The 24,910-nt window shown below is 47.1% G+C and overlaps 1 protein-coding gene across 2 annotated transcripts in view; it reads left to right on the plus strand.

The window, feature by feature from the left end:
- LOC137430764 (activin receptor type-2B) overlaps positions 1-24,910 on the plus strand; it is a 221,800-nt gene that overhangs the window by 175,509 nt on the left and 21,381 nt on the right. For both annotated transcript variants that reach the window (XM_078781911.1, XM_078781912.1), the window contains exon 6: positions 17,716-17,859. In XM_078781911.1, the coding sequence (XP_078638037.1) occupies positions 17,716-17,859 (144 nt within the window). The remainder of the gene's footprint in view (positions 1-17,715; positions 17,860-24,910) is intronic.

The following is a 24,910-nucleotide window of genomic DNA, read 5'->3' on the forward strand; positions in this document are numbered from 1 at the left end:
AGATCCTTAGAGGTCTGGAATGCTGATTGTTCACTAGACCCCCAGCTCCAGGAGACTCCTTTCCTCAAAAGCCGATAAAGGGGGCCCAAAACGTCGGTCACATTCGGGATGTAACGACCATAGAACTGAAGCAAACCGAGGTATGACTTCAATTCGGTCACATCTCGTGGAGAAGGAGCATCCTTGATAGCTCGGACTTTCTCATCTGTCGGGTGTAGACCCTCGGCATCAATCGTATGACCCAGGTACGTGACTGATGGCACCATAAACTTGCACTTGTCTCGACGCAAACGTAGGCCGGAGTCCGAAATCTTCTTCAGAACTCTCTCCAGGTTCTGTAGATGTTCCGCGTCCGTACGACCAGTAACCAGAATATCATCCTGGTAACAAACGACGTTGCGTTCGGCGGCAAACAAACTGTCCATGACACGCTGATAAATTCCAGGTGCAGATTTCACTCCAAAACTAAGTCGGTGGTACCTATACAACCCACGATGCGTGTTGATGGTAAGATACTGTTTCGAATTCTCGTCCAAGCAGAGCTGTAGATAGGCGGATTTGAGATCGAGTTTCGTAAAAGTCTTGCCTCCCGTGAGACGAGCATAGAGGTCTTCGATCCTCGGGATTGGATATTTATCCAATGAAGAACACCTGTTCACGGTCATTTTATAATCTCCACATATGCGGATGGACTGGTCCGATTTTATGACTGGAACGATGGGCGCCGCCCATTCGGCATACTGGATTTGCTCGATGATCCCCAGATTTTCAAGATGATCCAGTTCCTTGTCAATCCGCTCACGCAGGGCGAAAGGGACTGGGCGAGCCCTGCAAAATATAGGATTGGCATCCCGGTCAACCCTGAGTTTAGCCGTATGTCCTTTCAAGGTTCCAAGCTCATCCTTGAAGACATCCGGGTACGTATCCAGCACATTTTTGAGTGTGTATGCTGCGGTAGGAGAAACGTTGGCTGCCCGGAGTTGATGAATGCTTTCCCACTTCAGTCGAATTATGCTCAACCAGTTCCTGCCGAGTAAGGAAGGGCCCTTTCCAGGAATGACGATCAGGGGTAGGTGAAACTCACGGTTATCGTAGCCCACCGTGACATCACATGTACCGCAGGGAACAATCTTCTCACCTGTATAGGTGGAGAGTCCATAGGTAGTAGGTTTCAGATGGGGTCGGTCAGCATCACTCCACAGGTTTGTGAAAACAGCATGGCTGATGAGCGAGACGGCCGCACCAGTGTCGACCTCCATTTGCAATGGTCGATTGTTGACGACAACATTGGCAAGAAGAGGGTCCCGCCTATGGTGAGAATCAATATGAAGCAGGTCATACGATTCTGAGTTGTCGGAAACAGAGCTCACCTGGTCAAGCTCGGGTTCCTCCGAACCGATAAACTGATGAATCTTGTCAGCAGCTTTTCCTTTTCCCGATTTGCGAGTGATGCAAGCTGGAGCAATATGGCCAGTTTTCGAACAGAAATGGCAGGTGGCATCTTTGAACCGACACGTCTCCGGAGTGTGCTTTCCGTTGCACCGAAAACAGTTGTTGTGGGTTTGAGACTGCACTGGCTTCTGACGAGGAGCCTTGTTCCAACGTTGTGGCTGAACATGATCCAACCGATTCACAGCAGGGCTGGTACCAGATGAGCGAGTGGCACCGATGCTTGTAGCGTTGCGTTCAGCACTTTCCATGGAAATTGCGGTGTCTCTGGCATTTTGGAACGTCAGTCTTCTCTCAGCAAGCAGGCGTCTACGAGTGCGGTCATCGGACATGCCAACCACCAGCAAATCACGAAGCATGTCATCAATCGTGTCCCCAAACTCACACAGATGTGACAGTTTTTTGAGGTGTGCAATGAAGTCTGCGATCGACTGACCTTGCTGCTGTCTGCACATGTAAAAATTAAACCGACACAGGATGACTGAAGGAGATGGGTTGCAATGTTCCTTCAAAGCGGCCTTGAGCTCTGCATACGTGAGCTCCTGGATTGTCCGAGGCCGAATCAGGTTTTTAACGAGTGTGAACGTCTCACCTCCGCAAACGGACAGGAAGACGGCCTTCATCAGGCCTTCGGTCGCAATGCCGTTCGCCTCGAAGTAGAAAGACAAACGCTCAGAATACGTGTCAAAATCCCCCTCATGAGGGTCGAATTCATCGATATGGCCGAAAGATGTCATGGTCTAGATGTTTACCTTCGTCGCCATGTACGCCAGACGTGGAGAAGGGCCTCAGAAGATGGGGCTCTCAGAAGATCTACCGGATCTCAAAGTATACACGTGTGTGTGTGTTTATGTGTGCACGCGCACACATATATACATGTGTGTATGGGTGTGTGCATGCGTACTTGTGTGTGTGTTTGTGTGTGAACATGTATATGTGCATATAACGCATACAAACTAGAATGGCACTTGGTAGAGAGCATACCTCCGCCAGGCTGAACAGTTTATGTTTTGTATCCCACTGATAGGCCGAATCTGTACTCTGACCTGAACCGAAATTTAATCGGCTTGTCCTTGACACCTAAACAACTCATCCACCAAGTTTAGTCATAACTAGTACAAAATGTTTTTAAATATTATGTTATATATCGCTTTTGGCCTGATCTCTCAATGGTGAAGAATCACTTATAAATTAAATAATTCTCGTATGTGAATCCATATTCAGATCTTCACCAAAATCGAATCGATTCGTCCTTATCACAAACACAACCTGTCCACCAAGTTTTGTCCAAATCCGTTCACAACCTTTTGAGGTACCGTGGATTTGGATTTCACCGATGAGTCGAATCTGGATTTGGATCTCAATCGTGAAGAATCACTTGTAAGTTTTTAAAATTCTCGTACCCGGATCTGTATTTGAATGTTCACCAAAATCAAAAAGATTCAGCCGTGTCACATACCCCCCCCCCCTCCCCCCAACTTGTCCACAGCTGCGTTTTGTTTTGTTTTTATCACTTGCCCACATTGTCCACAATGTTTTTATCAGAAAGAAATAAATAAAATAAAACAAGGTGGAACGTCCCCTGCTGACTGTGTACAATAAATTCAGAATAGGAATGAAAACGAAGCTGCTTTGCACCACAAACGATTATACCGTACTCTGATAAGTAGTATGAGTTGTACGGTTGTACAATTCAGAGTACGGTTGTGCAATGGTACAACAATGGTTGCCCATTGTAGAACAATAGCACTTTTATGTTCAGACCTCCCATTTTACATAAGCACAAGAATTGGAACAGATTAACTTAAAGTAAATTAAAGTAGTATAATAGTGTATCGCATTTGGTTTCATATCCCTTGCACGCAATAACTGCATCGAGCCTGTGACCCATCGACATCACCAAACTCTTAGTATCGGCCTTTGGGATGCTTTGCCAAACCTTTACTGCAGCCATTTTCAGTTGTTGTTTGTTTTGGGGTGTTTCTGACTTTAGTCTCCTCTTCAACAAGTGAAATGCGTCCTCCATTGGGTTTAAATCAGGAGATTGACTTGGCCACTCTAAAACCTTGTACTTTTTCCCCCCTGATCAACTACTTGGCTGCGTTGGCAGTGTGTTTTGGGTCATTGTCTTGCTGCATGGTGAAGCTCCACCCAATGAGTTTGGGGCCATTTTCTTGTACGTAGGCAGACAGAATATTTCTGTACACCCCCGAATTCACTCTGCCGCTGCCATCATTAGTTACATCATCAATAACGATGAGTGAGCCATTTCTAAAAGCAGCCATGCAAGCCCAAACCATGACCCTACCTCTACCATTCTTAACAGATGAGGTGGTATACTTTGGATCAAATGCAGTTCCTTCCTTTTTCCACACGTTCACCTTTCCATCGCTTTCGAAAAGGTTTATCTTGGTCTTGTAGCGGCTACCGCTGGGTTTTCACAATCGCCTTGCACCTATCAAGGACGCGGAGCGATCACCATGCCGGGCTCGTCCAGGACGCCCGGGCAGGCTCGCCCTCAACTTGCCAGGACGCTGGGCCACGCCCCCTCTCGCTTTTCCTGGGCAAACGCTCCGGGATAATATATATATATATATATTGCTGCCCGATAAACGGGCTTTTGAGAGTGCCTGAGTGTTTGGTTTGATTAAAGCAACTCGGATGAATTCCAGCTTTTTGTCGCGTCCATTCTTCCGATCGACGTGGGAGCCCCAGCTCCTTCATTGGTGACCTACCGACATGGACACGGCAGTCGCCCTTAAACTGCCTACCTTCTGGGAGGCTCACGCGGCGGTTTGGTTCACAGAGGCGGATTCCCTGTTCGCCCTGCTAGGCATCACGGCCGACGACACCCGCTTCCACCATGTGGTAGCAGTGCTCGGTTCGGCCACCGCGGCCCGCGCCCTGAGCCTCCTCGAGAGCCCGCCAGCCGCTGACAAATACGGCGCGATTAAGAAGCTTCTCCTCGATGCTTTCGCCCTCCCATCGGCGGAACGCGCACGGCGCCTGCTCGACCTGCCCGAGCTCGGCGACACGCGCCCTTCCGAGCGAATGGACTACATGCTTTCACTGCTCGGCGAGCACTCTCCGGCATTCCTGTTCCGGGAGCTGTTCCTCAGTCAGCTGCCTAACCCGGTACGCCTCGCCCTGGCAAGCACGACGATCACAGATCCCCGGGCCCTTGCCAAAGAAGCCGACAAGATCTCCGCCGCAGGACAGTGCATCGCAGCGGCGACATGGGACCCACCGCCGTCCGACGCAACACCCATGGCGCCCGAGCACCCGGCACGGTCGACGACCGAACTGCCGACGCAATTGGCGGCCGCTACACCGAGCCGACCACCTCCAGCACGACGACCGGGGCCTCCACCTGACCAAGCGTGGTGTTACTATCATGCCAGGTTCGGACAGAAGGCCCGGACATGCCGACCCCCGTGCACCTTCGGCAGGCCGGGAAACGGCCGGGCCGGCATTCATTACCAGCCATGAGCGCCGGCCACACGGGCAACTTACTGTTCATCACGGATAAAGCGTCCGGACGGCGCTTCCTGTGCGACACCGGCGCCCAACTGAGCATCATACCCGCCTCTGACCAGGACAGGCAATCCGCGGTTTGCGGCCCCTCCTTGGTTGCGGCCAACGGATCGACCATCCGCACCTTTGGCCCGCGCAACGTCACCCTCTGCTTCGGCAGCCAACGCTTTGCTTGGACGTTTGTAACCGCAAACGTGCCCATGGCTCTGCTAGGCGCCGACTTCCTCTGCACACACGGACTGCTGGTGGACGTCCAACGGCGTCGTTTAATCAACGCCGAAACCTTCAGCTCCCTGGTATGCACATTGAGCAGCTCCGCGCCGACCGAGCTGGCATGCGCCGTCCCGGCGGCGAACGAGTTTGCTCGCCTGCTCACGGAGTTCCCGGCCCTCACGCGGCCGATGTTTTCGGCCGTCGCAGTACGGCATGGGATCGAGCACCACATACCAACCACGGGCCCGCCGGTCTACGCCAGGGCCCGCCGCCTCGACCCAGCTAAGCTCGCCGTGGCGAAGGCCGAATTCGACGCGTTGGAGCACCTCGGCATTGTGCGGCGCTCCGATAGCGCGTGGGCCTCGCCACTGCACATCGTGCCAAAGCCGTGGGGTGGATGGCGCCCGTGTGGCGACTACCGCCGTCTCAATGACGCTACCACCCCCGACAGGTACCCGATCCCGCATATCCAAGACTTCTCCGCCCGTCTGGCGGGACGGGTCATTTTTTCGAAAATTGATCTCATACGGGGATATCACCAGGTACCTGTCAGGGCGGCCGACGTCCCTAAAACGGCAGTCATCACGCCGTTCGGCTTATTCGAATTCTTGCGGATGCCGTTTGGTCTCAAGAACGCGGCTCAGGCGTTCCAGCGCTTGATGGACGGCTTGCTGCGTGACCTGCCGTTCCTTTTCGTTTACCTGGACGACATCCTCGTCGCCAGCACGTCCCGGGCCGAGCACCTCCTCCACCTCCGAACACTGTTCGGGCGCCTCAGCGAGCACGGCCTCATCGTCAACCCGGCCAAATGCCACTTCGGCACGACGGCCGTTGATTTTTTGGGCCACCACATCACCAAGAACGGGGCCGTGCCGCTGCCAACCAAGGTCGAGGCCATCACCACGTTCCCGCGTCCCCGCACCATAAAGGCCCTGCAGGAATTCCTGGGAATGGTGAATTTTTATCACCGCTTCGTGCCCCGCGCTGCTCAACTCATGCGGCCCCTCTACGAAGCCCTCCGGGGCAAGCCGGCCAAGCACGACATCGCCTGGTCCGCAGCAATGGATGCGGCCTTCCAAAGCTCAAAGCGGGCCCTCGCCGACGCAACACTGCTCGCTCACCCGGTGCTCAACGCTCCCATCGCCCTCACCACGGATGCCTCCGACTACGCGGTGGGCGCCGTACATGAGCAATGGGTGAACTGGGTTTGGCAGCCACTCGCTTTTTTCAGCCGGCATCTCCGGCCGAACGAGCTCAAATACAGCACGTTTGACCGGGAGCTCCTCGGTCTACACCTGGCCGTCCGCCATTTCCGCCACCTCCTGGAGGGCCGACCTTTCACGGCGTTCGTCGACCACAAGCCGTTGGTTTACGCCATGGCCAAGGTCACGGAGCCGTGGTCGGCCCGCCAACAGCGCCACCTCTCCGCCGTGTCGGAGTTTACCACGGACATCCGGCACGTCGCCGGCAAAAACAACGCCGTGGCCGACTGTCTTTCCCGGGCCAGCGCGAACGCGGTCCACCTGGGTGTGGACTTTGCGCTTATGGCGGCGGACCAAACCACTGACACCACGGTGCAAGCCCTCCGGGCGGCGGACACGGGCCTCCGCCTGGCCGACATCCCCTTCGCGGACACTGTCCTGCTCTGCGACGTCTCCCAAGGCCAGCCTCGCCCCATCGTGCCCGTCACCTGGCAACGCCGCATCTTCGCCTCCCTCCACGGCCTTTCCCACCCGGGCCGGAAAGCTTCCCAGAAGCTGGTGTCGGCGCGATTCGTCTGGCACGGCCTTCGTCGGGACGTCCGCGATTGGACCAGCACCTGCACGGCCTGCCAAAGGGCCAAGGTCCACCGACACACCCAGGCCCCGCTGGCACCTTTCACCGTGCCCGAACGACGTTTCGACCACGTCAACGTGGATCTGGTGGGCCCCCTCCCCCCGTCACGGGGGTTCACACACCTGCTCACCATGGTGGACAGGACCACCATGTGGCCGGAGGCCGTTCCCCTCGTCTCCACCACCACCGCCGATGTGGCGCAGGCTTTCATCGCCACCTGGGTCGCCCGCTTTGGCGCACCGGCGGACATCTCGTCAGACCGCGGACCACAGTTCACCTCCGAGCTGTGGGGCGCGGTCGCCCGCAACCTGGGGGTCAAGCTCCACCGTACTACGGCCTACCACCCCCAAGCAAACGGGTTGTGCGAGCGATTCCACCGCTCCATGAAGGCCGCGCTCATGGCCGGCCTTCAAGACGGCGGTTGGGCCGACCGGCTGCCGTGGGTCCTTTTGGGCCTCCGCACGGCCCCCAAGGAGGACCTCCAGGCATCCACCGCCGAGCTTGTCTATGGCCAGGCGCTACGCGTCCCGGGCGAATTCGTGCCCGACGCTACCAGTCCCTGCTCCGCAGCTCACCAGCGCTCGGACCTCCAGGAGGCCGCCCGACGGTTTGCCCCCGTGCCAACATCCCACCACGGTGACCACCAGTCCTACGTCCCCCCAGCACTTCGCACAGCGGAGTATGTTTTTGTGCGTCACGACGCACATCGGGGGCCACTCCGGCCGCCGTACGACGGGCCCTTCCGGGTGCTGCGACGGGACGACAGGTCGTTCGTCATCGACATCGGCGGCAGGTCGGACCGGATTGCGGTGGACCGCCTCAAGCCGGCGCACGTGGACGTCGACCACCCACCACGGGTGGCCCTTCTGCCGCGGCGAGGCCGCCCCCCGTCCACGGTGCCCCCCACTCGACCGCCCACCACCACACCGGACCCCCTCCCACGACCCGCCAGGGGTCGCTTCGGCCGGGTCATCAGGACCCCCCTCAAATTGACCCTGCCGGTGCAAGTCGATTCTGGGGGGACGTGTGTAGCGGCTACCGCTGGGTTTTCACAATCGTCTTGCACCTATCAAGGACGCGGAGCGATCACCATGCCGGGCTCGTCCAGGACGCCCGGGCAGGCTCGCCCTCAACTTGCCAGGCCGCAGCCAGGACGCTGGGCCACGCCCCCTCTCGCTTTTCCTGGGCAAACGCTCCGGGATAATATATATATATATTGCTGCCCGATAAACGGGCTTTTGAGAGTGCCTGAGTGTTTGGTTTGATACAAGCAACTCGGATGAATTCCAGCTTTTTGTCGCGTCCATTCTTCCGATCGACGTGGGAGCCCCAGCTCCTTCAGTCTCATCTGTCCATAAAACTATGTTCCACAACTCACTGGTTCACCTCTGTACTTCTTAGAAAATTCTAATCTGGCCTTTATATTTTTTGTGCTGATGAGAGGTTTGCATCTTGCAGTATTTGTCTTCTAAGTCTTCTGCATTCAGTCGATTGTGATACTTTCACCCCTGCACTCTTGGGGTTTTTGGTGATGTCACTGATTGTTGTTTCATGGTTTTTCTTCACATCTCTGATGATTTTTCTGTCAACAACTGCAGCTGTTTTCTCTGGCCTACCTGGCCGTTGTCTATTGCTAAGTACACTAGTGGTTTATTTCTTTTTCAAGATATTCGCAATTGTTGTATTTGCTCTGCCAAATTGTTGTGTTATGGTTCTAATTTAATTATTTTGTTATTTCGGTTTCCAAATAGCTTGCATTTCTTTCATAGACAGTTCTCTGGTCTTCATGTTATTTTATACCTATTTACTTCCAAAGCAAAAGCAAAGCCTAAAACCAAGACGAGACATTCACAGCTCTTTTATGTGTGAACAGTCAATACAATAAGAAACACCCGAGAAAGAAGAAACACCTGTCAGTCATCTGTTCCAATACCTATGCTTACCTAAAACAGGGGGGACTGAACATAAAAAGTGCTGTTGTTCTACAGTGATAAAACATATCTGCATATAAATACCACGAAATAAAAGCTGACCTTCTGTAGTCTTGCCTTGTGTTTATCTTTTGATCTCAAATCCAAATTTCTTGAGTATGTAGCAATAATAACAAATTTGACTTCACTGTTCCAATACTTACTGTATATATCGTTTTTGGCCTGTCTCTCAGTTATGAATAACCACTTTTAAAATTCTAATATCTGGACAGGAATCTTCACCAAAATGCAATAATTTCAGCCGAGTCACACACCCAACGTGTCCACCAAATTTCGTCCAAATCTCTCCTCAACTTTTTGAGATATCCTGTTTACAGACAGACAGACAGGAGTGAAAACATATACTCCACCCACCTTCGGTGGCGTAGGTAATAAATTGCACATTGATATTTTTTCGAAGAAAAACCAACTTTCTCCTATTATTATAAATACTCATAATAATTGTAACCCCAAGGAACTTCGATTTTGACTCAAATAGCATTACTATTAGAGTAGGCTGCAGGCCTTGTCAGTTTGGTCAACATGAGTCACTATAAACAAGTCGTTTTAATTTGTTAGTATGTATCGTTTTGGCTTAGCGGTTAGGGTGCCGGCTTGGGATCCGAGGATCCTGGGTTTGAATCCCGGTCGATCGCTGAATTAACACCAGGGGGGTTGACTCAGCCTGTCATCCTTCCGAGGTCGGCAAATTGAGTACCAGCTTGCTGGGATGAATGATCTCGGTGTGTACCCCGGTTTAGAATAGGTACACGGCATCCCTGCGCATCGTAAGAGCGTGACCAAGGGTTGGCGTCAGGAAGGGCATCCGGCCATAAAAACATTGCCTCAAACAGGGAACCATGATTGTCATGGGGCCCGCAAGGCTAACCCCCGCTCTAGCGGGGAAAATGGCCTTAAAACGATCATTCATTCATTCATTCAGTATGTATCGTTTTTGTAAATGGCATCTAACTCGAGACAATATTAAACTTCAAATATTCCATGAAGGCTTTTTTTTGTCTTAGCATTTTTTCAGTGTCTCATGGCTTTTCGTAATGTTAGAAGCTACCCTCAAAGACAATGCCCCCTCCCCACCCTCACTTTCCCCCAACCCCTTGATTAATTGCACTCCAATGACCTGATTGTGATCAAACTTAAGATGAATTTCAGGCAGCTTGATAGTCGATAAGGGTGATCATCTATCAATAAATTGATGATGTTTGATATAATTACCTAGATATAAAAATGGAGAATTTATTCCTGTATCATGGATAGCTTGTCCTTGACATCACTTTTAATCTTTGTTTCCGTATCAAGTGGTATCAAATTTTCATATGAGCTAAACTGGAAAATATCAGCTTGTAAACCTCTTGTGTAATTATTTTTACTCTTTTTATCAACAGGCTGAAAAGCACTTCTCTATTGGAAACTAGCAGAGTTACCCGGCCTTGCCCGGAAAATAAATAGTCAGTCACGCAATTTAGTTTAGTGGGCTTTTTGAAGTCAGAGGAAGCCACGCCCCTTGGGCACGCCCTGCTGCCACGCCCCTAGTCTAAATCTGATGCGCCCATGTTTTTTGTCATGAAAAGGTCCCTCTTTCCCATGGATTCCCTCTCTAAGTCACTTCCTTAGGCTGTCAATGAGGCACAACCGAACAAACAGACGTTCACATTTATATGTATAGATAAGATATAGATAGATATATGTACAGATAGATACAAACTATGTACTACATCAGTGATAAACACTGACAGCTATAGCTATAATAGTCGTTGCCAAGGCAACTCAAATCATACTAAAATACGCAATTTGGTGTTTGTCTGTCTAACTGTTTTTTTGACCGCGATACATTCGGTCATTACTTATCCAATCAAAACCAAACTTGACAGAGGGATCAAGGGTCACATGGCAGAGGTTGTAGCCATTTATCTCCCCTCCTCCCCCCAAAGGTAGATTTGCATCTTGGACAAACTTGAGGTTGAGGTGTATATCCGTATAAAGATAGCTCATAGCATTTTTCCAAGGCTGCTTCTAATAACAAAAGTAACAAGAAAGAGCAATCAGAGATTGCAGACCCTCGCCAGGATGTGTTTTCAGTGTTTTTTAAAGGCTGTGTTAAAACAAATATGGCGGCCGAACCACGTTACCGATGACGTCATCATTTTTTCTTTCTCCACCAATTTATCCCTAGATTATGCTCAAGAAATTTCACCTTGATTGGATGAAGTTTTGTACTTGTCGAATTATGATGTCATAAAGGAGGCACCTATGACATCATCATCAACATATATTTTTTTCCCATTGGAGAGTTCTTTACAATGAGCAATGTCTCATTTTTTCTATTCAGTGCTTTCAGAGATATAGAGTTGCAAAGTTTTTCGTTGTTTCCAAGATGCCGACCGAACCACGTGATCTATGACGTCATAATTATCATGAAAAAATTATACAGGTTGAGGTGCACCTATGGTGAAAATTTCGTGTCAATCGGACGAACGGTTGCAGAGAAAATCATATTTATTCTGTGTGGACAAACAAACAAACAAACAGACAGACAGACAAACAAACAAACAGACAGACTCAAATGCAATAACCTCTCCTCTGGCGAGGGCAATAACAACACGATTGACAATAGCATAATATTAATGTTTTTACAAAACGATGTTTATACTAATAATATCCCCTCTTCCCAAGGGGTTTCCTCCTTAGACAAATGCCATGTTGATGTGTATAAATAGCTTATAACGTCATGGAAAACCCTTACCGGAAGCAAAAAAAAAGATTATAAACCACAAACATGTATGATTAACTTTTGAACCGGTCACTAATGTTGCTTAACACTAAACTGAAAGGGAGGAAACCCGGGGTGTGTTTAGCTACCAAGCAGCAAAATAGCCCTTGCGAAGGCAGCCGTTCCTTATCAACGGTTTTGAATGGAGTGCTTCAACCACTTAAAACCTTAAATGCTTAAACCACTTGGCGAGCGCACAACAAGAAACTCGGTAACTGAACACAACCCCGATGTCCTTGAGGCCCGAACCTAGATTTACTGTAATCTTCAGTCACGTGAAAAAGTAAGTACACCCCATGTAAAGTTTTGACTCTTTCAACATATTTCAACATACAGCTATTTGATCTTCATTTCAACAATATTGATAGATAAAGGTGATATAATATAACAAATATGAAACATTTACATTTTGTAGTCCATTGTATAATTTAAATAAACATGAATGCAAATTTTGCATGTGGAAAAAGTAAGTACACCCCTACATTTATCACTACTTCAAATACCTAAAATTAGAATCAGGTGCACCAGCTCAGGTGCAAATGATTAGAACATCGTCAGAGAGGATCTTGGAGGAACCTGTCTTATTTAAACCTCAGACATTTCGTTTGGTTTGCTCTTTGTTGTTGAAGTGTGCGGTGTCACCATGCCGAGATCAAAAGAGCTCTCTGAGGCCTTCAGAAAGAAGGTTATAGATGCCTACGAGTCTGGGCAGGGATTTAAAAAGATCTTCAAACAATTTGAAATCAATCATTCGACTGTCCAGAAGATCATGTACAAGTGGAGAAGATTCCAAACAACTGCCAACTTGTTCAGGCCAGGCCGCCCCAGCAAGTTCAGCCTGAGAGCAGACCGCAAGATGCTGAAAGAAGTCTCTAAGAGCCACACAATGTCATCACGCGACCTACAGGCAGCTCTTGCCACTGTTGATGTCAAAGTGCACGAGGCTACCATTAGAAAGAGGCTGCACAAATTTGATCTACATGGGAGGTGTGCCAGGAGGAAACCTGTGCTGTCCATAAAGAATATCAGGGCAAGACTAAAGTTTGCCATTGAACACCTAGGCAAAGACCAGTACTTCTGGAACAAAATGCTCTGGACAGATGAGTCAAAGGTAGAGCTATTTGGCCACAGTACCAGAAGACATGTTTGCCGAAAACCAAAGACAGCATTTGACCACAACAACCTGATACCAACTGCAAAGCATGGTGGTGGAAATGTTATGGTTTGGGGCAGCTTTGCTGCATCAGGGCCTGGGCAGCTCACAATCATAGAATCCACTATGAATTCTTCATTGTACCAGAGGGTGCTTGAGGATAATGTGAGGCCATCTGTCGGAAAGTTGAAGCTCAACCGAAGGTGGACCTTGCAACATGACAATGACCCTTAACATACCAGGAAATCCACCAAGGAATGGCTGAAAAGAAAGAAATGGAGGGTTCTGGAATGGCCAAGTGAAAGCCCGGATGTAAATCCCATCGAGATGTTGTGGGGGGATTCGAAAGGAGCTGTGCGCATGCAAGAAACCCCTCAAACATCGCACAGCTGAAAGAATTCTGCATGGAGGAGTGGGCAAAATTTCTCCCAGTCGATGTCAGAGACTGGTAGACAGTTATAAGAAACGCCTACTTGAGGTTGTTTCTGCCAAAGGGGGCAATGCCACCTATTAGAGCCAAGGGTGTACTTACTTTTTCCACATGCGAAATTTGCATTTATGTTTATTTAAATTATACAATGGACTACAAAATGTAAATGTTTCATGATATTTGTTATATTATTTCACCTTTATCTATCAATATTGTTGAAATGAAGATCAAATAGCTGTATGTTGAAATATGTTGAAAAGGTCAAAACTTTACATGGGGTGTGCTTACTTTTTCACGGAATGACCCTGCTGCTCCTAGAAGGAACAGGTGCACTAGTATCCCATAAATTCTTAAGTGCAGCAACAAAAAAAAAACCTGTTGTCATCGGGATATGGCCTGGTGGCCATGATGTAAAGGTCTTCACATGTTTGGTTGTTACCCGAGTTATGCTCGTTTTGGTTGCTCCTCCTATTGCCTGTTGCCACACCTGCTTAATTTGACGGAGGACAGCAGTTTGGGATAATATGAGGACTGTCAATGATTAATGCTTCACCAACTTGCTTCCAGTGAAAAGAAAAACAGCAACAAATGTTGATTATGCCTCTTGTTTTGAGGTTGTTCATCTCATCAGGAGATTGGCATGGACAGTCTAAAACAGATTGACATGGCCAGTCTCATCCATTATTGTAACACAGATCCAGCCAGCCATACTCTTTGGTTTGTTTAGAAATGTTTGTGTAAATGTTGATTTGAATGGTACTGAGAAGGACTTGGCCTAGCTTCGTTTACCCAGACGACTCCTGCCTCTGGAGGCCTACATCCTGCCCAAAAGACGGTATGGCTGAGAATGATGTCAATGTTCTTTGAAATTCGAGATCTGCTAATAGATGACCACAACATGTCCACCAGGTTTCGTCCAAATCCGTCCATAATTGTTTGAGATATCCTGCTATATGTTGGTTTTAACCACATCATTCAATGGTGAAGAATCACTTAAAAAATTAAATAATTCTCATATTCGAATCCATATTCATAACTTCACAAAAATCGAATCGATTCTTCCTTGTCACACACACAACCTGTCCCAAAGTTTTGTCCAAATCCGTCCACAACTTTTTGAGATATCCTGCTATGTATCATTTTTGGCCATAACTCCCAATCGTGAAGAATCACTTTAAAAATTATAGTCGCCGGATCCGGATCCGGATCTTCACCAAAATCTAATCATTTCGTCCTTGTCACATTCGCTACATCTCTGCCAAATTTCGTCCGAATCCGTCCACAACGTTTTGAGATATCTTGTTCACAAACAAACAAACAAACGGACCAACGGACAGACAGGGGTGAAAACGTAACCTCCATCCACCTTTGGTGGCAGAGGTAATGATCATGGATCGCATGACCTTGCTGATGAATGGAAGTAGGCTGATAGGTCTGTAGTTAAGGGTGTCAGTTTTTGCACCTTATTTATGCAATGTGGTGATGTTGGCTGACTTCCAAGTCGATGGAAGATGACATAGGCCATCGGCAAGTGATAAGGTGAAAGGAGCAGAAAGAGGCCATGCAAGAGCAGCTGAGCAGGTTTTTACTTCACGTGAGCTGATGCAGACCAGTAGAGTTCCAGAATATAGAGTCAAGGTTTTCCAGAAATTTCTCCACCTTCTCAGTTGTAAAAGGGTCCAGGAGCAGATGGTTTGGACTGAGTATGGTGGGTACACAGAGCAAGGTGTTCGGGACAGAATATTTGGAAGCAAACACATAATTGAGGCACGAGGTGCGGAACAATGGGAAAGGTAGGACGGTTCGGGATGAGGGGGAATATGGGAGGGTACAGGATGAAGGGGAAGATTGGAGGGTGTGGGACGAGGGGGAAGATGGGAGGATGCGGGACAAGGGGGAAGATGGGAGGATGTGGGACAAAGGGAAAGATGGAAGGGTGCAGGACGTGGGGGAATATGGGAGGGTGCTGGATGAATGGGGAAGATGTGAGGTGCAGGATGAAGGGGAAGATTGGAGGTTGCGGGATGAGGGGGAAGGTGGGAGGGTGCAGGACGTGGGGAAGATGGGAGGGTGCCAGAGAAAGGTGGAAGCTGGGAGGGTGCAGGAGAAAGGTGGAAGCTGGGAGGGTGCAGGAGAAAGGGGGAAGCCGAGAGGGGCCGGGACGAGAGGGAAGCTCTGAGTTGGTGGGGTGAGGAGGGATTCAGAAAGAGGGGATGGTCATGAAGTGGAGGGATGCTGAAGAGGGGGTCACATGGAAGAGGGGGTATTATAAGGAAATCAGATTATAGGAGGGTACTGACAAGGAAGGGTTTGACACCATTAAAGGACTTGAAGTGGAATTTATTGTTGTGAGCAGACAACATCATGTCAGAGAAATAAGGAAAATGAAGCATTTTTATACAGTATGTATTTAAAAGTTATTAAAGGATGAAGGAAGGAGCGTTTCATTCGATTAAAATTCTGTCTGGAGATATTGAGAAGGGAAGAGATAAAGAAAGAGCAGGGATCGAAAGGTTATTAGGTGGGGGAGGTGTAAGGGAAATGTCGCCGTAGAGTACAAGGAGAGGGTGATGGTTAGGTATGAGCCACTTAGTGAAGAAGCGGAAGGTTTGGAGAAGGAATGGAAGAAGTACGGAGAGGCATTTAGGGGAATTGCAGAAGTTTTGTGTGGAAGAATATCAGGAAAGGGTGCATTGTCGAGGGATAGAAACCAGGTATGGTGGATGGAGGAAGTTGCGAAAGCAGTTGGTGAAAAGAAGGAGGCGTGGAAGAGGATAGAGAATATCAAGGATAGAGGGAGGCAGCCAGATGTGGTGATGCTGCACTTATAAGCGCAGAAGAAGAAAGCAGCAAAGAGAGCTGTGGATACTGTCCCGAGAGTGATGGTGACACTGAGATGGATTGTGGTGCTAGAAGCAGAAGTTAGGATGGTGGAAGGGATGTACAGCGTCTTGAGAAAGTATTCACACTCCTTGATTTTTTTCACATTTTGTTGTGTTAACATTTTGGTGTCACATATCCTCCAGCACGCAACATTGCTGGGGCGCCTTTGGCGCCTAGCGATGCCGCAGTGCAGCACATAGAGATGGAATTGGGAGGGAGCAATGTACAATATCAGGTTAGAGGGGAAGGAGATCAGACAAGGAAATATGTTTGAGTATCTGGGTGGAACAGTGAACGGGGATGTTAAGTCAGAGGCAGAGGAGGATTCAAGTGGTGCGAATGCATGGAGGAGGGTGGAGGGTGTTATAACAGACAGAAAGATTTCAAGGAGATTCATGTGTTGTGTAATGCCGGCCTACCTCTACGGTTTGGAGATAGTGGCTCTGACAGAGAGACAACAACAGAGGCTGCAGGTTTGTGAAAACAACTGGGTCGGGAGGATTGTGAGAGTGAAGAAAGTGGATAGAAGGAGAATGGATGAACTGAGGGAGGATATTGGTGTGCAGATGAGCTTAACGGGCTGGACATTTGGTGCGGTTTGGGAAAGAGAGAATAGCAAAGAGAGTGACTAGGTTGAGGGAACAAGGTAGGAAGAAAAGAGGTAGACCATGGTTGAAATTCGAGGATTGTGTAAAGAGGGATATCAGTAAGGTGGGGGTGGTTGTAGGGTGGAGAGAGTTGGCTGAGGACAGAGGGGATTGGGGGAGTATCGTGGTCAAGACAGGGCAGGAGCTTGATGCCATCGGACCTCACCCCTTATAAAGGGAAGAAGATGAGAACAAGTATGTGGTCTCGTGGTATAAACCACTGATTTCAGATGTCCCCAAAGAAAATAGTCAAGTGGTGTTACATTTCGACTACGTGGGGTCATTATATTGGTCCATGATGTCCTATCCACCTCAAAGATATTGTCTCACAAAATAAGAGGAATTGAAAGTATTTCCCATATTTCTGGAATTTTGAAACATCCTGTGCATTGATTTGAATTGATTGTTTTGAGCAAGTGCCTGAATGCCGGACCTCGTTGAATAGAAAATATCTGCAATAACCAACTTGGCCTTTTGATTTTTTTTGTTTACATAGTCGAGACCCGTGGAAGAGCTAGAATGAGTACACTGAATGGATCAGGACACAACAGGACAAAAGGAACAATTGAGAGAAGGGGGAAGCACCAATGCTTGATGTTGGGCCTCGTTTTAGTGCTGTTAGTATTGAGGAGTCTGATAGAAGATAATCCAAATACTGTACATGATTGATTATTATTCACCAATTTGACAGAGTTATTTGAGGACGTGCTAATTTGGATAAAAGCTAAGTTTGAGATGGTGGTAACCATGGCTTCACTGCATGCTGTTGCATTCTTGACAACCCCCACCCCCTGTCCCCATTTCTTTAACAGAACAAACGGTCGTGGCAGAATGAGAGCAACGTCTACCAAGCGCTGAGCACACCGCATGAGAATATCCTCGAGTTCCTGGGAGCTGAGACTCGAGGATCTGGCTTGGATATGCAGCTGTTGATTGTCCTTGCTTATCATGAAAAGGTAAGAACGTCTAGGCGTGGCCTGCAGTGCCCTGCGTCTCGTTGCATTATCACCGTGCTCAAATGAACACACAGACGAGGATAAAAGTTGGCAGGAAGCACACAGATGGCTGTGCACATACACATGGACAGGCAAGAAATAACTTTCAAATGAAAAGCAATTTTAGTCTTTTTTTTCTTCTTTTTTTTTGCATACAAGATCGAGGCTCGTGAAAGAGCTAACATTAATGATTAAAAAAACCAAAAAAACCAATGGACATATAAGACGAAATAAAGGGAGCGGGAGACAAGATGGGGAGAGAGGGGGAAGCATACAAGTACAACATTTGATAGCAGGGACATCGGGAGATCTGTGGGAGGTAGAGGGCTTGGGGGAGGAGGCATGGGAAGGGGGTTGGGGGGTGGGTGAGGTAAAAAAAAAAAACACATGGAAACACTGATAGGACTTCCAGGAAAGAAGTCGGTATTTCAGAAAAGTGCATCTGGGGTGAATTAACAGGGGTAGAAAAGATCAAGCTAGAATGAAAAGATCAATCACGCCTCCTCACTCTCTGAAGACCTGGACAAAATCACAGACTGGTCAAACAAGTGGAACATGTCTTTCAATCCTGCCAAATCTCACTCTCTTACTATGTCTCTCCGAAAAGATCGACTGGACAACCCTCCCATCTACTTTCTCAACAATCCTCTCCAAGAAGTTCTGTCACTCAAGCTTTTGGGTCTCACTATCTGCCAGGATCTTTCTTGGGAAAACCACATTTCCAAGCTGGCCTCCAAAGCCAGTCGCCGACTGGGCATCCTCCGTCGTGCGAAGTCCTTCCTCGGCACACCTGAGCTCCTCACCACATACAAGGCTTTCATCCGCAGCTCAATGGAATACTGTTCTCCCCTATGGGCTGGTGCTCCTGCCTCACACCTGGCTCGGCTTCACGCTGTTGAATCCAAAGCTTTCAAAATCATTGGAATCTCCCGCGATGAAGCTATCTCTGAGGCCTTTCACTCACTCACCGCAGGCAGGTAGGTGGTCTTTCTGTCTTCTACCGACTCCTCTCCGGCCTTGCTCCCCCAGCTCTCTCTGTGCTCTGTCCCCCAAATATTCCTACAGGTCGCACAAGATCTGCCAGCAACCCTCTGATGGTTAAACTGCCGAAATCTCGGCTCTCTGCTCACCTTCACTCTTTCATTCCTCTTTTCTCCCGCCTGTGGAACAAACTCCCACACTCCCTTCAATCCCTCTCCTCCCTCCAGGTCTTTAAAACAGCTGTTCACCACCATCTCTTATCTTCCCCCATCCATAACCTTGATCTTTTCTACCCCCACTAATTCACCCCAGATCCACCTTGTTTGAAATTCCAACTTATTTCCTGGAAATCCTGGCAGTGTCCATATGTTTATACCTCTCCCACCCCCCCCCCCCCTTCACATGCCTCCCCCCCTTCACATGCCTCCCCCCCTTCACATGCCTCCCCCCCAAAGCCCTCTCCCTCCCACAGATCTCTCGATGTCTCCATGTCTCTCGGTCCCTGCTCTCAAATGTTGTGTTTGTGTCCTTCCCCCTCTCTCCCCATCTTGTCTACCGCTCCCGATGTTATTTGTTTTATGTGTCTGTTTGTCTTTCTGTGTGATTAATGTTCGCTCTTTCACGAGCCTCGATCTTGTATACAACAACAAAAAAAAAAAAAAAAAAAAAAAAAAAAAAAGGTTTTCGATGGGGGAAGATAAGAGATGGTGGTGAACAGCTGTTTTAAAGACCTGGAGGAATGAGTGCAATTGAAGAGAGTGAGGGAGTTTGTTCCAGAGGTGGGAGAAAAGAGGAATGAAAGAGTGAAGGTGAGCAGAGTCTTGATTTGGCAGTTTCACCAGAAGAGGGTTGCAGGCAGATCTTGTACGACCTGTAGGAATATTTGGGGGACAGAGCACAGACAGGGCTCGGGGGGGGGGGGGGGGGGGGGGTTGGCCAGAGAGGAGTCGGTAGAAGACAGAAAGACCACCAACCTGCCTGCGGTGAGTAAGTGAAAGACCCTCACAATCGGCTTCATCGTGGGAGATTCCAATGATTCTGAAAGCTTTGCTTTCAACAGCGTCAAGCCGAGCGAGGTGTGAGGCAGGATCCTCAGCCCAGAGGGGAGAGCAGTATTCCATTGAGCTGCAGATGAAAGCCCTGTATGTGGTGAGGAGCTCAGGTGTGCCAAGGAAGGACTTCGCACGATGGAGAATCCCCAGTCGACGACTGGCTTTGGAGGCCAGCTTGGAAATGTGTTTTTCCCAGGAAAGACCATGACAGATTGTGAGACCCAAGAGATTGAGTGACAGAACTTCTTGGAGAGGATTGTTGAGAAAGTAGATGGGAGGGTTGTCCAGACCGTCTTTTCGAAGAGACATAGTGAGAAAAAGACATCGTTTCCTTCAGAAAAGATGGCAGCAACAAAGAGAATATGTAATGAAAATGTGTGAACTCAGTGTAATTTACGAGGTTAATTACTTGTGCCCTGGATGTATATAGGCCTGGCATTAAAATCGCACCCATGTCCCAAGGAAGCGGCTCAGTTTGGCAATTTTAATATGAAATAGACAAAGCCTTGAAACAAACGAAACCCATTATAATTAACCTTTAGAATCATTTAGAATTACCCTTTAGACCCCCTTGAATTACCCTTTAGAACCCTGCAAAATTACCCTTTAGAATTACCCTTTATAACCCTCGATAATTACCCTTTAGAACCCTTCAGAACCCATTAGAACATTAACATTAGAACATTAGAACCATTAGAACCCTTCAGAATTACCCTTTATAATGACCCATTAGAGCCCTTTTCAATTACCCTTATAACCCTTTAGAATTACCCTTTAGAATCCTTTATAATTATCCTTTGGAACATTTTAGAATTACCATTTAGAACCCTTTAAAATCACCCTTTAGACTTTGGAATTATGACCCATTAGAGCCCTTTTCAATTACCCTTATAACCCTTTAGAATTACCCTTTAGAATCCTTTAGAATATTTCAGAATGACCATTTAGAACCAATTAGAATTACCCTTTAGAACCCATTATAATTACCCTTTAGAACGCTTTGGAATTACCCTTTTGAACCCTCAAGAATGAGATTTTAGAACCCATTACAATTACCCTTTAGAACCCATCATAATTGCACTTTAAAATGCTTTGGAATTACATTTTAGAACGCTTTAGAATCACCCTTTAGTACCTTTCAGAACTACACTTTCAAACTTATTAGAATTACCCTTTCGAACCCTCTAGAATTACACTTTAGAACCCTCTAGAATTACACTTTAGAACGCTTTAGAATTACATTTTAGAACACATTAGAATTACCCTTTAGAACCACCCTTTAGAACCTTTCAGAATTACATTTTCAAACCCATTATAATTACCCGATATAACCCTCTACAATTACACTTTAGAACCCTCTAGAATTACCCACTTTAGAAAGCTATAATTTCATTTTGGAACTCTTTAGAATTACATTTTAGAATCCTCTAGAATTGCACTTTAGAACCATCTAGAATTACACTTTAGAACCCTCTAGAATTACACTTTAGAACGCTTTAGAATTACATTTTAGAACCCATTAGAATTACCCTTTCGACCGCTCTAGAATTACACTTTAAACCCCTCTAGAATTACACTTTAGAGCCCTCTCGAAATACACTTTAGAACCCTCTAGAATTACACTTTAGAACCCTCTAGAATTACACTTTAGAACCCTCGAGAATTACACTTTAGAACCCTCTGGAATTACACTTCAGAACCCTCTGGAATTACACTTTAGAACCCTCTGGAATTACACTTTAGAACGTTCTGGAATTACACTTTAGATCCCTCTGAAATTACACTTCAGAACCCTCTGGAATTACACTTTAGAACCCTCTAGAATTACACTTTAGAACCCTCTCGAATTACACTTTAGAACCCTCTGGAATTACACTTCAGAACCCTCTGGAATTACACTTCAGAACCCTCTGGAATTACACTTTAGAACCCTCTGGAATTACACTTTAGAACGTTCTGGAATTACACTTTAGAACCCTCTGAAATTACACTTCAGAACCCTCTGGAATTACACTTTAGAACCCTCTGGAATTACACTTTAGAACGTTCTGGAATTACACTTTAGATCCCTCGAGAATTACACTTTAAAACCCTCTAGAATTATAATTAATTCAAGAAACCCAAGGTTCAAGAAAACCCTCCAGAATTACACTTTAGAATCCTCTAAAATTACACTTTAGAACCCTCTAGAATTACACTTTAGAACCCTCTAGAAATACACTTTAGAACCCTCTCGAATTACACTTTAGAACCCTCTGGAATTACACTTCAGAACCCTCTAGAATTACACTTTAGAACCCTCTAGAATTACCCTTTAGAACCCTCTGGAATTACCCTTTAGAACCCTCTGGAATTACACTTCAGAACCCTCTAGAATTACACTTTAGAACCCTCTAGAATTACACCTTAGAACCCTCTAGAATTACACTTTAGAACGTTCTGGAATTACACTTTAGAACCCTCTAGAATTACACTTTAGAACGTTGTGGAATTACACTTTAGATCCCTCCAGAATTACACTTTAAAACCTTCTAGAATTGTGCACGGTGGGTTTTAAAGGTTCTTCTTCTTCATTTTTAATGGAGGGATGGAAGGAAGGACATATCAAAATATTGAAGCAGCTTCATCGCTCAAAAAGACATGAATTGTGAAATGAAAAAAAGTGTTGATGGTGGCACTATATTTATTGACGAATCTATTTAATAAAATCATGTGAGATTAGTCAGAGCAAGCAGTCCAGTACTAGTAGAGGAAACGAAAGTGAAAAAGTGGCTTAGAATTGATTTGAAAATCATTTCATGTTGGAGACAGGCATCCAGTGGGAAGAGTTAGGGCATGGGGTGGTGCATTGGGAAAGGGTGGATGTCAGCTGAGATTTTCCTGAAAAGGGTCATTTTAACCCCTTTTTTGCTAAATCAGTATTTCCGAAGTGTTGAAAAAGAGAAGAGATGTTTGTAACAATATCCCATTTATTTGCCCAGCCATTTTACTCTACATCGGGTTTTTATACATCATTTTGTTGCTGATGATATTGCCTACAAAATGCATCTCAGTATTTTTAAATATATATATTAAGGGGTTACCATGGTAAGTGGGGGTCAAAGGTCAACCTATGGCAAAAATATATAATTTTCTCACACTTTCTAATAGATAGGAAAAATGCCATATAAAACTAAATTTACTGGTTCTAATTGCTTTTATTTATCAATCCTCACATAGAAGAGCAGTTTTTAGTGAGGGAAGATTGATGTAATACCCCTCTGTGGGCAATTAGTGAAGGGTGAAAATTAACCTTTTCTTCAAAAATACATAGAAATTGTGAAAAAAACCTCTGTTTTGTATTTACCGGCACATGGAATTGTTAAGTGTGATGTTATAGCATACAGTATGCATTGGAAAATGTCTCCAAACCACCATGGTCAAGATTCCTAGTATTGTTTGAGACTCCATCAAAGAAGAAGTCCTCAAGGCTGGTGAAACAGGAGCATCCCTAGTTGAAACATTTGTCTCCACTCGCCTTATTGAGAAGTCAACAGACCTTCATGCTACATTTTCTAGGAACAAAACACCATCAATAAGCAGGATGTACAAAGTAAGCATTCAACCAAGTGGAGCTGGCAAACAGAAAGAGATCAAAGCTGACAGGAATCTAATCCAAAGACTGTTTGTGGCAGCACAGGGAGGGAGAGATGTAGACCTGAATAACATCCTGAGGCATGAGCTTTCATCAGTCCCACATGCACTAGCAGACACCAATGGGAAACTCCATTCTACCGACAAGTCCCAGCTTCAAGAAATGCTGACCAAGGACATAGAAGTGTCAAAAAACCTTCCCAAGAGTACAGCAAAAACCTGCTTGATCATTGACGGCCCTGCACTGATACAAGCAATTGGCAAGCCTGAGAAATCAGAGACTTTTGGAGATCTGAGCAATGTATTCTGTACCAGTGTCTTAAACCGCTTTGGTCCCATGTACTCCAGGGTTGATGTTGTGTTCGATCGGTATCAGGAGCTCTCCATCAAGTCTGGCGCAAGGGAAAAAAGAGCCGGCAAAACCCGCCCAATCAGACGTGTCATCAGTTCAAAGGACGTGAAGCTCCCCTCCAACTTCAACTCATTCCTCAGCCTCTCTGCCAACAAGGCTGACTTGGCAGCATTTCTTTCAGGATCTCTCATAGAGATGGCGGAGAAGGAGCTACAGCCAACATATGAATTAGTTGTTGCCGGCGGGTTTGAGGATTTGATGAGGGTATGGATTTCTACCGGCAGGAGCACCAACTCCATGAACGCAAACCATGAAGAGGCGGACACCAGGATCATCCTGCATGCCAGGGATGCGACACTACAGGGCTACCAGAGATGTGTCCTTCAATGCCGAGACACAGATGTCCTGGTTGTGGCACTGGGCCTGTGAGATCACCTATCTCCAGAGGTGTGGTTCAGTTCAGGATTGAAATCTAAACGTCCCTTCATCCCCATCCATCAGATCTCACTACCAGAAGACCAAATTCAGACAATTATTGCATTCCATGCACTAACAGGTTGTGACACAGTCAGCCAGTTCGCCGGTATAGGGAAGAAGACTGCGTTGAAAGTGTTAACTGAAGAGTCAGCATGCCTCCAGAAGATGGGGTCTAAAAACATCAGTGACCAATTGATCCAAGACGCTGAGAAGTTTGTGTGCAAACTGTACCTAAAAACCACCCCTCTTACGGCAATTGATCAAGTTCGCCGAGAAATGTTCCTTCAAGGAAAGCATTCGCTTGATGCTCTTCCCCCCTCCAGGCCCTCCAAGGATGCACTGGAAATGCATATTCGTCGAGCAAACTACCGATGCCTTGTCTGGAAGGAGTCACTAAGCCCAGTGCAAGATCTGCCTGATCCAACAACCAGTGGATGGAAGAATGATCGTAGTGGAAACCTCGTTCCAATTTGATGACCCTGAGCCCTCTTCCAAAAGCTTGCAAGGAGCTTGTGAG

The sequence above is a fragment of the Myxine glutinosa genome, chromosome 7, assembly GCF_964187855.1.
Source record: "Myxine glutinosa chromosome 7, kmMyxGlut1.1, whole genome shotgun sequence".
NCBI classification, from domain to species: domain Eukaryota; kingdom Metazoa; phylum Chordata; class Myxini; order Myxiniformes; family Myxinidae; genus Myxine; species Myxine glutinosa.